Genomic DNA, 15,373 nt, shown 5'->3' on the forward strand with positions numbered 1-15,373 from the left:
GTGACGTCATAGACAGAGTTGCAAAGCATCACTGGTAGTTATCCACCGTTACATTATATTTTCGTTTGATGATATTGGTACTGTCCATTTTGCTTAATTCAAGATGATAACGAACACATATTTCTGTTTTAAGTCTTTATTTGTGAATGTGACCCTGCGAGAATCCAATATTATGACGTCATAGTGTAATGACGTCATTCCAAAGTTTTAGGATTTCTTACAGCTGGAGACATGTCTAAAACGCATTGACTCTGTTTCTTTCTGTTTTTAAAACATCACTTCACATATCCTCATTATAGTTTTATTCAAAATTAAAAGAAATTGACTATCGATATCAAACAATCGACGGGCTAGACTATATTCATAGATTATGTTCATTATACATAAATCGTTCCAGTGTTTTAGCAGTAAGCAAATATATACTGAATTTCCGTGTGTTAAAACAAGCTTAAGTCGGATAATTCAAACAGTAGCGTTTTTTTTACATCCAATTAGCACAAAAATAACGTCCAAATTGACACAAGAGAGAGTGGATTCACGTGAAAAACGTATATTTTGTTACTACCTTGGATCGGGTGGTCAGGCTGACTTGGTTGATGCATGGCGTCATATTCCATTTGCGTAGATCTAGCTGGTCTGTCTGGCCCAGACCCAAACTAACGGGATCGTTTGGTCACTTTGTTGAATCATGTCATCGTAGCCCAATTGCGTGGATCGATGCTCATAATGCCAATAACTCAGTGTTGGTTGTCTGGTCCCGATTATTTAGAGACATCCATCATAACTAGAATAATAGCCAAGTGCGGAGTTAAACATAGCGAACGCTTTATCAATTGGGCTCCCCCGCCGCCCCTTGACAATAAGAATCCTGAAGATTACTTTCCAGACCAGATTCAGCTTCCTACAGAACGCTTTCCATTATTATTTATCCTCGAATATCCAGAGAATATTTCCATTCTATTATGAATGTGATGAAAACACAAGACAATCGAGCCTACACGCAGTAGGTGTGTAGTTATTGTGAAATCTATTTTTCCCTCTACAATTCTGAATTGTCTCATCGGCGATAAGTTGTTTGGTTGGTTGGTTTGGTGTTTAACGCCGCACTCAGCAATATTCCAGCTATTTGACGGCGGTCTGTAAATAATCGAGTCTGGCCCAGAGAGTCCAGTGATTAATATCATGAGCATCGATCCACGTAATTGGGATCGATTACATGCGTCAAACAAGTCAACGAGCCTGACCACCCGATCCCGTTAGTCGCCTCTTACGACAAGCACAGTCGCCTTTTACGGCAAAAATGGGTTGCTGAAGACATATTCTATCCCGGATCTTCAGGATCTGATTGGACAGGGAGTCATTAACTTGTCAGATTCGATGGAAGCAAAAATGAAGCGACGAGCCAACACAATTTGGGACCCATGTTTCAGTACATCTAGTCGACAATTTACTTTGTTCGGTTAAACATGAGTCAAATTTCTTTTCTTTTTTTTTCGATCATTGTCTGGAACGTGCTTTTAAACAGAATCACATATGCAAATTATCGTAAATAGTATGTTGTTGTTTCTAGTTAAAATTTAAATGATAAAACTACTGCTGCGACATTAATACTATTGCTATTATAGTATCATTTCCTGAAGCACGGAAAATGTTTAGAACACTTGTATATGTATGCTCAGTATTTATCTTGCGGTTTGTTGTGTCTAACACTAGATTCTACCACGGACGTAAAGCCAAAGTGCTCAAGGTTGACGATAAGGTATTAAAAAAAACCCGAGAAGTGAAAGGAATAGGTTAGCAACACACGGTGGCACGTGACTTTATAACCACGACGTTCGTTACTAAAAATAGAACAAACCCGCATCACTTAATAATTAAAATTGTCAGAAGACTAAATGTGAGAAAATCTCAAATTGTAAAAATAATTTTATTACAATATGTCATTTGAGTGGGTAACATAAATTTATTGTTGCTACATCTATTTTAGAAAGGTGACACTATATTCACTCCGGTACTGCCTCGCGACAACTTCCTTAGTGACAGAAATGATGGCCGACAACACTGCGAAAGTAAGTGCCCGTCTGAGTGCATCAAGCGGTCTCTGCGTTTGTATTGATTCTGTAGCTTAATTATAACAATATACCATTTGGTGGATTCCTTTTCAATGTAGTGGACTGTCAAGTAGGTTAATTAGACACCAAGTATTCTTTTCAAAGAAATGTTCATGATGTTTACAAATGCAGACGATTCACTTGCCTAGGCCTTTATTTGGGATAAGATTGAATCGTCAGTTGCAATGAAAGGACATATTTCTGTTTTAGACTGAATTGAGTGAGAAAGAGTCTATGTCGGTACAATCGTGTAAAGTTTTAGCACTTTTGCATTACTTGCAGTCAGTAAGTTTGTAAGCATTCGATGTATTTATAGGTGAGCCATTTGCTGAAGATATATTTATTTTGATATTCTTTATGTATTCTATTCTTTAGTGTCTACATGTCTTTACTTCCGTCAGGGTTATTATTTATTTATGATAAGTCAATTATTGTTTAATAATGACTCCTAATGTATAGTGAATATCTTAAGCAGACAAGTTCTGTCAATCCTGTTTTGCGAAGGTTATCTTCTGTCTAGTGTATTAGCATTGAAGTGTCTGAAGAGATAACTGTTGATTGTATCCCAGGTATGCTCATTCTTATACCTTGAAATATTTGTTTATTTGTTGTTTAATGCCACACTCAGCAATATATGAATTTTTAAGTCTGAACTAGACAATCAAGTGAGTGACATCACCATCGATTCACGCAATTGGGATACAAGGACATGCAACCTAAATCACCAAGCATGATTCCTCGATCCACGTAGTTGCCTCTTTCGACAAGCTTTCAGACTTATATTCTTACCTGGAATCCCCATGGGTTGGTCTTTATTTCTAGGCAAGCAGATCAATTGAATCATAGGTCAGCAGAATACGAAAGTGATTTAGTGAGTTTGGTTAACAACACTTTGTACAATATGTCAGTTACGTCACAGTGTGTCTGTTTAATATGGAATAAAAGCCCAAAACAACAAAGTTCATAGGCTTTTGAAATCCACATTCACGCATCTAGTGCTGTCAAAACCTTATTTAGGTTTGGCAATTAAAGCTAACATTTTGTATTTTGTTAACATGTTTACATGTATTACCTCCCATTCCATTTAACTCAAAGCGAATGTAACTATTTCAGCCTAGAAACTATGTTATGTAGTGGAAATTACCTGTCATTTAAAAAAGTATAGCTTTCCCACCCTCATGAATAACAAAGTGACTGCTTAGCAGCCATACTTTTCAGGTTTCAAGAATTAACTTAGATACAGTTTCACCAATCGATATATATAATGTAATAATGTATGTACTAATTAAAAGGCATAAATAATACCCGATAATATCACTTACAGAGAGGTTGGCTGCTAAATCAAACTGATTGGGTAGATCGTGAAGTTTGTTCAGTAAGTTATATGCATGTATCCCTCTCCATCTTTAGAGTAGTTTCTCCCTCTCTCAAAGTATTGTTACAAATATGTTTTGAGAATGTTTCCGTATCAAATCTCTTTTGTTTTCACTATATCCTTCAGTATTATATTTTTCATGGCAAGTTGTACATACATTCAATATTTTATTTTCATTTCTGTTGGTGAAAGAGTAACACTTTGTTGTATATTATCTGCAAATTAATTTTGCTACTTATAGTCATATTCCTTGTATTTCTTTACACATGACACAACACACATAAAACAGAATGCCTTCTTTGCTTTCTTCTTTATCTTGTTTTGGTTATCAGTTTTATCTTTGTGAATACTGATACAGATGTCCCATGTCATTGTTTATGTGAATAAGTTGTGATGATGTTACATAAATACTGTTGTGATGCTGGTTGACGAATTCAGACACAAAACTGCTGCTGATTGAGGGAGCTACTGTAAAGACAACATTTGAATTGAATGTCATACAAAAGAAAAGTTAAATGATTTTTTAATTCATTTACAAATACAAAGTAGAGGCAATACTCTAATAAGACCACTTTTGCCTATGATCCATGTTTGGATGTAGAGCTTGCGATTATGAAGGGACGAATACTCATTTTTTATGACTTTGATGAGGATGATGATGATGATTGTGACTTGTCTTATTTGTGTGTGCAGGCCGATGACCCGGCTTCAGCAGAGAAGGCATCAGATAAAGCAATAGAAGTCATGGCAACTGAACCTCAGGTACCTCCATTTTGCAGCCTCATTCATTTTGACAATTGTAATTTTACAGAAGGATCAACATGATCAAACAGGGTTCAAATTAAGCAGGAAAGTCAAGTGTCCTTGTCAATAGAAATTTTATCAAAGATTGTTCTGTCCATGAGATCAAAGTGCACTTGGGACATCATTTAAAGTAGACGTTACCTGAAACACATGAGCCCTCGTAGCTATGTTTCCTTGTGAATGTTCTTGTGACAGTAGCACATGTTTGAATGTCTGTGATTCAGCCAACCCTGGAGGCTGTGAGCATCCCAGAGCCCTCCGGAATATCATCCGAGATGGAGGCCATGTTGAAGAACCTAGAAATGGATCCATATGAGGAGGATGAGGTACACAATAACAATTCTGATGATGAACTGGTCGGTCATTTTGCAGATTTATTTCCACCCATTATAGGCTCACAAGGATGTTTTTAAGAGTTACTTATTTGTATCTTGTACTTTTTGAACAATTCATTTTACTTCTGTTTTCACTTCTTCAAAGGGGGTGGGTGGCCCAGTCATCTAAGTCGCTGCGATTCCCTGTGCAGAGTTGTGTCCCTTGGGCACGCCAGAAACCTATGATTGTGGGTTTGAATCCTGGTTCGCCCCGATTATGTTTCTAGGTTTGTCAGCACCATACCTGTGCTCGTGGGTTTCACCAAAGTGGTAAACGTCGGAGACCTGCATCACTTCGGGCTTAACTGGAATACTGTTCAATGCAGCGTTAAACCCAACTCGATCATTTCTTCAAAGAATAATTTGATCAGAGAATTCAAGTTTGACCCTTCTTTTGTTGTTGTCATTTTTATGATAATGGTTTCATTTCTTACAGACTGAACTACGATTCCTTCACTCAAAGCCTACATGTTTTATTGTGATTGGAAAGCCGGGGGTAGGGAAGACAACAATGGCTAGACGACTGGCTCAGGAGTGGAGGTGTGAACTGATCAACTGTGAGTCACGGGCAATCTCTAAGAATAATAGCTAGAGACTAATACCTCCACAACTTATGTCCTTGTAAATGGATTTATTTCGACCTGCTCAGATTCCGATATTTGGCACTCACTCGGCATCACATGACATTAAAAAAATTTTAATTCCTCCAAATTTACGAACATTTAAAAAATCAAATTTTTGACAATATCACCATTATTTCCCACTGTCATCAAAGGGCACTTAGTTTGGAATCCAAGATAAGTCCCTGTTGTTATATTGTTTTGGTATGTAGTTTTGAGGAAATTAAAATCCTTCTTTAACAAATGAAATAACTTCTGTATTAGAGATTTTATCTTCACGGAATACAAGGTTCAGATTTTTTTTAATTGTTAAGTAAATGGGTGCTAATTGCTTGTTATTGTTTGTTTGTTTGTTTAACGATGCACTGTTCCCGCTATATGACAGCTGTCTGTAAATAATCGAGTCTGGACTAGACAGTCCAGTGATTGACATCATGAGCATCAATCTGCCATTTATTGAATTATATTAAAATGAATATAGTATTACATCCTATATATTCAAATTCCTAAACATTTTTTGGACATATCAGATTAGACAGATGAAAACTTATTCTGATTTTCTCATCAAATTCTTTACCAGTTAGTAGATTAGTCATTCCAGCTCTACTGAAAGGTTGGTTGGTTGGTTTGTTGTTTAACGCCGCACTCAGCAATATTCAAGCTATATGACAGCGGTCTGTAAATAATCGAGTCTGGACCAGACAATCCAGTGATTGACATCATGAGCATCGATCCACGCAATTGGGATTGATGACATGCATCAACCAAGTCAGCGAGCCTGACCACCCAATCCCATTAGTTGCCTTTTACGACAAGCATGGGTTGCTGAAGACCTATTCTACCCTGGAATCTTCACGGGTCTACTGAAAGGCATTTTACGTTGTGTTTACGGACTTGTAACAATATGTACAGACAGTGAAGTATACATGAATCTTGCAGCCACGGACCTGCTCCAGCAGAACATCGAGTTGCAGACAGAAATGGGACTCAAGTGTCTGGAGATTCTGAATCGCGGAGAAGCCATTCCAGAGGATACAGTCATCAAGATGATCGACGACAAAGTCAACTCACCGGAGGTTGCTCATCATGGTGAGTTGGATGATGATGCAAGCAGATGTTCCTGGGTGTTGCACAGTAATGTGAAGACAAGGATGGAAATGTTGATGTTCAGTTACCTTGAAACTTGATGGGATGCTTCTCAGGGATGAATTTGGAACATTGGAAGCTGCCTAGGTCTATGTTGTTAGATCAGCAGTGTTCTGCAGCTCAGGAAATACTTAACTTATGCCATTTGTTTCTGAAAATAACCATTTTATATTACACATGTAGTTACATATTTCCAAATTGTCTCTGTTAATGTTTTATGTCGAGTAAGTTTTTTATGTAACATGACATGAGTCTTTGCAAAGTGTCTCCAAAATTGAATATACCATTTTGTTTCCAAAAGACTCGACCTTTTGTTAACAAACACACAAAAACACACTTTCATTATATATCATTTGGTACAAATATTTCAGCTTACAATGCAATACTCATATTCCACAGAGTATCGCAACACTGAACATTTGGTGAATCGTTGGGTTTAATACAAGTAGTTGTAGTATTTGATTTAAGGGCGACCTTGAGCCAAGAATATTAAGACAACTAGAATGTGACCTTGAGTTGTCTCCCCTTCAGGCTACATGCTGGATGACTTCCCCTGCCTGTCGGAGGAACACATGACGATCCGGGACCAGCTGGAACTCATCCGCAACTGGAAACTGAAGCCAGACTTTATCATTAACTTGAAGGTAAGCATAAAGCAATCTTATGAGGACCTGGGTTAGAACAGGGCCTCAGCCTGTTATGTCTTTACGCTGGAGTGAGGTGACTAACTAACAAACAAACAAACAAACAAACAAACAAACAAACAAACCATATCTATCGAAACAAGAATAGCGATAACTGCAAAAATAAAAAACAAATAAACAAGAATATAGCAGATATGTTCTTATCAGAATCGGAGATATGAGTGAGTGAATGCTACTTTCTGACTGCTAGATCAGGGTTGTACCTGTAAGTTATCCAGTCTTGACCTGAAGAACCAGTGGTTGATAGCATGAGCAATGATCCATGATCAGGATGTTATGACTAGAGGTGTGTGGTATTACCAGTTTACGGGTATACCACAATTTGAAATACCAATGAATATGTGTCACAAATATTTGTTTTCATTATGATTACAGTTTTGAGGTTGACATTTTTCTAAAGAAATAAAATCTATATGTTCCGAAAATTCTAATTAAATTCTAATACCATTTTGTCACATTATTTTCGCTTGAAGATTCCAGATCGGGATATCGAGAAAAGACGGCTCGGCTGCAAGATTGACCCCATCTCGGCAGAAATATACACAAAAGAGGTGTACGCTCCAGGGAAGATAGTCAAAGTTGTAAGTTTAGCGATAAAATGTTTTATTACTAATGCATCATCTTTAAGTTTTTGTGAGGTTACAACTTGTAATTTTTCTTTACACAAGGGATATACCAAAATGGTCAAGGGGAGATAACTCTCTCTAAAATCTATTACTAAACTGACCGAAGAGTACAGATAAGATTTATAGGTGAATACAACCGACGATTAATGTTTGAAATGCTGTGAAAATATGTAAATTCACAAACTATGAGTGTATTATATTCTATTTCTAGTCAGAGGAGAAGGATGGTGAGGAAGAAGAAGAGGAAGAGGAAGAGGCTGAGGAAGAAGAGACAGCCAATGAGGTAAAGAGTTCAGACAGAAGTGTACAGGCCATGTCTACACAGATCCCATGTCCTGGACCACTGTACACAGTGAAACCCCTTGAGACAGGATCCTGTATACTAGAAACCAAAACCTGTACATGCTTACAATGACACATTGTTAGCCTGGAGGATTACTGCTGGGAATGTTTTCATGCAATCTCATTAAAATCAGACCTCAGTTCTCGCTACAGCTAAACAAAGATCTGAGGACATCCCATTACGGGTCAGTCAGAACGACCTTACATCCGACCAATCAGAGCATCGCTTACCAGATTATAAAAGTGACAGTCTGAATGTGCTTTCTGATCATGCAGTCTCGAAAACTTTAACTCCGAACGATAGTTACGGGTTTAACTACTGTATCCATACAATCTAGACCATCTATAAGCCACTCCAGAATGTTCTTTTGTTCAGGTTTCAAATTTGTAATCGAGAATTTGTCAAAATATGTTTCGAAGTGTAGTCGCCAATATGAAATTAGTGCGGTAAAGCACGAGAAAGCTGCCTTCTGATAGGTCATTCCATTGGTCGGTCAAAGTTCGAGCAAGGTCGGTCTGAGGTGACCCGTAATGGGATGTCCTCAGATCTTTGTTTAGCGGTAGCGAGAACTAAGATCTGATTTTAAAATGAGATTGGTTTTCATGTTAACAAAGTGACAGTACTCCATAACCATGTATTGTTAAACTGGAATTTTGTTAGTGTGGACAATTCAGTAGGAACACCACCTGTCAGACTAACAGTATTTCACTGTATATGATAAAGGGATATCACTACTTATCCATGTGCCATTAATCCAGACATTTCACTAAAAAATAGATTTAATAACGAGTTAAACTGTGTACCATCTCCAGGGTATGACAAAAATCCCATTGATATCATTCTTCTGTTGAAGGTGACGAGTGCTGTAATAGTTTTCTTTTTTCATAGTTTAAGTGAATTGTCTAGTTGAGATTATCTATAAAGCGAATTAAAGAAAATTCAAAATGATCCTCACATTGTTAGAAATAGGGACTAACCAGCCATGAAACATATATGTCATATTTCTACATATCTGCTGAAGCTGACATTTCCAACTTCTCGTTTCCAGACATCATGAACACACAAATGTTACATACTGTATGCATAACACCTGGGGGACAGTTGTTTTAGGGGCCGCAATTCGCTGTGCAGAATTGTAATCTACTGGTAGACCAGTGATTGTGTGTTCGAATCCTGATTCGCTACGATTATGTTTCTAGGTTTGGCAGCACCATACCTGTGCTCTTGGGTTTCACCGAAGTGATAAATGCCTGAGACCTGCATCACTTCGGGCTTTCCTCCCACATTAAACTAACACCCCGTGATATTACTGGAATACTGTAAAAAACGGCGTTTAATCAAACTCATTCACTCACTCATAACAACTGCTTTAACCTAAATAGTGAAGACAAGAATTGTAAACATTTAAGAACATGCATGTGCTGGCCTTCCTGGCGAGTATGATGTAGGACTGTGTGCTGCCTTCCTGGCGAGTATGATGTAGGACTGTGTGCTGTCTTCCTGGCGAGTGTGATACAGGACTGTGTGCTGTCTTCCTGGCGAGTGTGATATAGGACTGTGTGCTGTCTTCCTGGCGAGTGTGATATATGACTGTGTGCTGTCTTTGTGACTAGGGGGATGAGCCGCTGATTGAACTGCCCCCGGAGATCCTAGATAGACTCATCCGGAGACCCGAGGATCTCCCGGACCAGGTGGAGGAGAACCTGCGCAAGTACAAGACCAACATGCTGCGTATTCTCGAGGTCAGTATACATACACCTTCCTTGTACATTGACCACCTGCAGTAACCTGTGACTATCGAGGTCAGTCTGTATACATACACACCTGCAGTACCCAGTGACTATCGAGGTCAGTCTGTATACATACACCTTCCTTGTACATTGACCACCTGCAGTAACCTGTGACTATCGAGGTCAGTCTGTATACATACACACCTGCAGTACCCAGTGACTATCGAGGTCAGTCTGTATACATACACACCTGCAGTACCCAGTGACTATCGAGGTCGGTCTGTTACATACACACCTGCAGTAACCAGTGACTATCAAGGTCAGTCTGTATACATACACCTTCCTTGTACATTGACCACCTGCAGTAACCTGTGACTGTCGAGGTCAGTCTGTATACATACACACCTGCAGTAACCAGTGACTATCGAGGTCAGTCTGTATACATACACCTTCCTTGTACATTGACCACCTGCAGTAACCAGTGACTATTGAGGTCAGTCTGTATACATACACACCTGCAGTAACCAGTGACTATCAAGGTCAGTCTGTATACATACACCTTCCTTGTACATTGACCACCTGCAGTAACCAGTGACTGTCGAGGTCAGTCTGTATACATACACACCTGCAGTAACCAGTGACTATCGAGGTCAGTCTGTATACATACACCTTCCTTGTACATTGACCACCTGCAGTACCCAGTGACTATCGAGGTCAGTCTGTATACATACACACCTGCAGTACCCAGTGACTATCGAGGTCAGTCTGTATACATACACCTTCCTTGTACATTGACCACCTGCAGTAACCAGTGACTATTGAGGTCAGTCTGTATACATACACACCTGCAGTACCCAGTGACTATCGAGGTCAGTCTGTATACATACACCTTCCTTGTACATTGACCACCTGCAGTAACCTGTGACTATCGAGGTCAGTCTGTATACATACACACTTGCAGTAACCAGTGACTATCGAGGTCGGTCTGTATACATACACCTTCCTTGTACATTGACCACCTGCAGTAACCAGTGACTATCGAGGCCAGTGTTATGTGGCAGTTGAAGCTGTGGTAAATATATTTTTAGTGAGTGTCGGTGGGAGCAGAATATTGAAATAATCGTGTCATTGGAAAACTTGAGTTTATTGAAGATGTTAGTTAATTTTGGGAGCCATGCTTTACCGCGCGCTATAACCAAGTTAGCGCTATATTGAAGGGCGCAATAACGAGGGAACACTGTACCAGTAAAAGTGCTGTCATGGCCAGATTTTAACAGAGGTAAGCAGCATCAGTTGATATTTAAATCTATTTCAATATTCTCCTGCTACTGACAATCACCTCAAATACATTAACAGCAGTTTCTACTGCCACATGACAATACTATCACACATGTTTGACTGAATCACTGAATGCCTCATGGTATACTCAGCGGCCATTTTGACCAGCCGATCCCTTTTCCAGGACTACATGGCTGACCATGACCAGCAGTACCTGGTGGAGATGGACGGCAACCTCAGCAGCCACACGCTCTTCAAGGTAGGGACATTAACAAAGGGGACACTCTAGTTATGTCTCAATCTACGCATTCGACCAACTGTTTGTTTTGTTTTGGGGTTTTTTAACACCGCACACAGCAATATTCCAGCTATATGATGGGGACACTCTAGTTATGTCTCAATCTACGCATTCGACCAACTGTTCGTTTTGTTTTTGGGTTTTTTAACGCCGCACTCAGCAATATTCCAGCTATATGATGGCGTTCTGTAAGTAATCGAGTCTGGACAAGACAACCCTGTGATTGACATCATGAGCATCGATCCACACAATTGGAATTGATGACATGCATCAACCAAGTCAGCGAGCCTGACCACCCCAGCCTGTTTGTCGCCTCTTACGACAAGCATAGTCGCCTTTTACAGCAAGCATGGGTTGCTGAAGACCTATTCTACCCCGAATGTTCACGGGCCGGCTTAATTATGAGGCATGATGATAATGCTGATTATGATTATGATGCTGCTAATATAAAACAACACTATCCATTGTGTACCTGTTACAGCACCTGATGCAGAGGCTGAGCTGCTTCGTCCTCCGTCCTGCTGCTGTCCCAATAAGGCTGTATGACCCTGAGGAGGACGACATTTCCGAGGACATCCAGACAGATGAGCTGATGCGGCAGATTGCAGCCAAACAGATGGTGGCCCCTCGGTTCCGCTGGCGCCGTAGTCGCTGGGCTCGCAGTTGTCCTGTGGCTCTGTTTGAGGGAAATGTTGTCAATGGAAAACCAGAATTTGCTGTCAGGTGAATAGTTTAACTGTTGTACATTGTTGTATATGAAGCTAATTATCCAAGAATATATGGGGGCACAGGTGGCCCAGTCGTCTAAGGCACCGCGATGCGCTGTGCAGAGTTCCGTCCCTTGGGCATGCCAGAAACCTATGATTGCGGGTTGGAATCGAGGTTAGCCCCGATTATGTTTCAAGGTTTGTCAGCACCATACCCGTGCTCGTGGGTTTCACCGAAGTGGTAAACGTCAGAGACCTGCATCACTTTGGGCTTTCCTCCCACATTAAGCTGACATGCCGCGATATGACTGGAATACTGTTAAAAGCGGCGTTAAACCCAATTCACTCACTCACTCACTCACTCCCAAGAATATATACGTATAAACATACATATAGGTCTACTTTTGATATTACAATAAAAGCGTGTATATTTCTAGTCATTAAGTACCTATTCAATCATCTAATACAACAAAATTCCGTGCCAAATACTTGTAAGCCTACGAGTCCAAGCTCATCTATTGGCAACATTTTGAATAGCTTTTAATGTAAATCTAATTGGGTACTGTAAGCTGAGTCTACTAGACAGAGAGAAATATTACTGGACTGGGGCTTCTGGTCAGCCACTTGCTACACACCCCACTGATCTCCTTACCAAAGAAAGTACTAAACAATATATATGTTATTTTTTGTTTAAAGAACCTGTGTGGTAGTTTTTTATCTGACAATACTTTCAGTAAATTGCCACTGATACTTTGTGATGACATCATGGTAAAATATTTTGCATTGGCTCAGATTCAGTTTCTTTAGCAAAATGAATCCTCTTTTAAAATGGATTTTAATTTTTTCTTGTCATGAAATGTTATCCCTTTGACAGTGCGACAACTTTTTTTCTTTTTTTCTTTTTAGTTGCGAGTCCTCTTGTATTAATATGTCAAGGGTCATTTCCTCATGTTAGAGTGTATAAGGGCTGGGACGGGTAACTCGGGTACTCGGGTTGGGTGGGTACTGAGGACCCGGGTACCCACAGGACTAGCCAGACCCGTGGTTAGTCACGTGATATATTGTTTAGTGACAATAATTATCTAGAACTCAATGGTTACACTACAAGTCCGTAATGTTCACATTTCTTTCTGACTATGATCGCATTCATTCTGACTTTTATATGTTTGGATAAAGATAAAACTTCCGTCAACTTCAGTGTATGCATGACCAGATTGTTTTATACGTGTATCTAAATAAATTTTGCCAGAGCTACGGTCAAACTTTTCCCAATCGGACATTTTGTACCCATCTCTTGAGAGCTTCAGTGGATACCCAGGGAGGGTCGGGTGATAGGGTGTTGGGTACCTAGGTAGTAAGTTTGGACTCGTCCCACCCCTAGAGTGTACGATTGTAGACACATGGCGGTTTTGTATACGTTAGTTTGTTGTTGATTGGTTTGTTGTTTAACACCTCACTCAGCAATATTCCAGCTATATGACGGCAGTCTGTAAATAATCGAGTCTGGACCAGACAATCCAGTGATTAATATCATGAGCATCAATCCACGCAACTGGGATTGATAACATGCATCAACCAAGTCAGCGAGCCTGACCACGTGATCCCGTTAGTCGCCTTTTACGACAAGCAAAGTCGCCTTTTACGGCAAGCATGGGTTGCTGAAGACCTATTCTACCCCTGATATTTGCCTAGATCCAATCTCCTTGAGAAATAGTTTTCTAGTGTTATCTTTTATTCACAGCTTCCTGGACAAGATGTACTTCCTGTCCAGCGGGGAAGCAATGGAGAAGTTCCTCAAGAACCCCCGCCCCTACCTCCTCCCCCCACAGCCCCGCCCTGCTGCCAAGTTCTGTGTGCTGGGTCAGCCCCTATCAGGGAAGACCACACTGAGTCATCTACTGGCACAGAAATATGGTGCAAAGGTGAGAGAATGCCACGATTGATCAGAGTTGTCTCCCCTGATGCATATTTTAATGGTTTAGTCTACTGCCTACCTTATACCTAAGGCAGCAATGAAGAAGTGATTTCACTTAATTTTACTGCTTCCGCTGCATAAAACTTAACATGATGGCTATTTTTTTATGTGTGTGTTTGTTATTGTGTGTTTTGAGCAGAAATTAGGTTTTCATTTCGACGACAAAAGCATTGCTATGTGTGGTTTCCTGGCAGTGCTGGGGCATGGGATTTCAAATTTCCTTTTCTCTCCAAAATATTTCATTTATCAATTTGTTTCTATGATTGTTTGTGTTTTGCTTCTATTATGTAATTGATATCAAAATGTTTCATTTCAAACAAACTTTAAAACATACCATGTATTTAAAGTTTTGTCATGTGGATCGAAAAGATCTCAGAGTTGTCTCCCTTGATTCACACAACAATTTATATTTTCTTCAAAAACTGTCACTCTTGTTTTGTGCACATGTTTTGTATATAATAGATGAAAATGTAAAGTATCAATCAAACCAGCTCTTAAACATAATCTGTGTCATAGTCAAAACTGAAGACAACAAGATATATATATATATATATATATAGATATATAAGGCGAAAATATGATGTGAGTGTCCATGTGTATGCCTGTGTTGTGCACAGCAGCTCTATAGCATCACTTCCCCTCCAGGTGCTCAACATGACGGAGCTGATCAAGCCGAGGATGGCGGAGGAGAAGGAGAAGGCCATGCAGCAGGTGCGTGACGAGGCTACAGAGGCTGCCATCACCACGGTCAAGGCCAAAATCAAGGAGCAGATGGATGCAGAGGCCGAAGCAGCAGCAGCAGCTAAAGAAGCAGGTCAGTGTTATAGGGGAAGACTGGTGGGTGTAGAGGAGGAGGAGGTGTGGGCATTCTGATGGGTGGAGAGGAGGAGGTGTGGGATTCTGGTGGGTGTAGAGGAGGAGGTGTGGGATTCTGGTGGGTGTAGTGGAGGAGGTGTGGGGATTCTGGTGGGTGTAGAGGGAGAGGTGTGGGATTCTGGTGGGTGGACAGCAGCAGGTGTGGGATTCTGGTGGGTGTAGAGGAGGAGGTGTGGGATTCTGGTGGGTGGAGAGGAGGAGGTGTGGGGATTCTAGTGGGTGTAGAGGGGGTGTGGGGATTCTGGTGGGTGTAGAGGAAGAGATGTGGGATTCTGGTGGGTGTAGAGGAGGAGGTGTGGGATTCTGGTGGGTGTAGTGGAGGAGGTGTGGGGATTCTAGTGGGTGTAGAGGAGGTGTGGGATTCTGGTGGGTGTAGAGGGAGAGGTGTGGGATTCTGGTGGGTGGA

At 40.4% G+C, this 15,373-nt stretch overlaps 1 protein-coding gene across 5 annotated transcripts in view; it reads left to right on the forward strand.

Annotated features, from left to right (window-relative positions):
• Positions 1 to 2,028: 2,028 nt before the first annotated feature.
• LOC139473951 (adenylate kinase 9-like) overlaps positions 2,029 to 15,373 on the forward strand; it is a 61,991-nt gene continuing 48,646 nt past the window's right edge. For 4 of the 5 annotated variants that reach the window (XM_071256792.1, XM_071256794.1, XM_071256795.1 and 1 more), the window contains exons 1-14: positions 2,035 to 2,069; positions 3,436 to 3,486; positions 4,180 to 4,248; positions 4,515 to 4,616; positions 5,101 to 5,221; positions 6,224 to 6,373; positions 6,962 to 7,074; positions 7,608 to 7,715; positions 7,972 to 8,043; positions 9,717 to 9,845; positions 11,296 to 11,370; positions 11,891 to 12,132; positions 13,858 to 14,038; positions 14,737 to 14,905. In XM_071256792.1, the coding sequence (XP_071112893.1) occupies positions 2,046 to 2,069; positions 3,436 to 3,486; positions 4,180 to 4,248; positions 4,515 to 4,616; positions 5,101 to 5,221; positions 6,224 to 6,373; positions 6,962 to 7,074; positions 7,608 to 7,715; positions 7,972 to 8,043; positions 9,717 to 9,845; positions 11,296 to 11,370; positions 11,891 to 12,132; positions 13,858 to 14,038; positions 14,737 to 14,905 (1,606 nt within the window). In that variant the 5' untranslated portion in view covers positions 2,035 to 2,045. Of the gene's footprint in view, positions 2,070 to 3,435; positions 3,487 to 4,179; positions 4,249 to 4,514; positions 4,617 to 5,100; positions 5,222 to 6,223; positions 6,374 to 6,961; positions 7,075 to 7,607; positions 7,716 to 7,971; positions 8,044 to 9,716; positions 9,846 to 11,295; positions 11,371 to 11,890; positions 12,133 to 13,857; positions 14,039 to 14,736; positions 14,906 to 15,373 lie in introns of all 5 variants that reach the window. The other variant, XM_071256793.1, reaches the window with a different exon arrangement.

Source organism: Haliotis cracherodii, unplaced genomic scaffold (assembly GCF_022045235.1).
Source record: "Haliotis cracherodii isolate W230 unplaced genomic scaffold, xgHalCrac1.p SCAF_3, whole genome shotgun sequence".
NCBI classification, from domain to species: Eukaryota; Metazoa; Mollusca; class Gastropoda; order Lepetellida; family Haliotidae; genus Haliotis; species Haliotis cracherodii.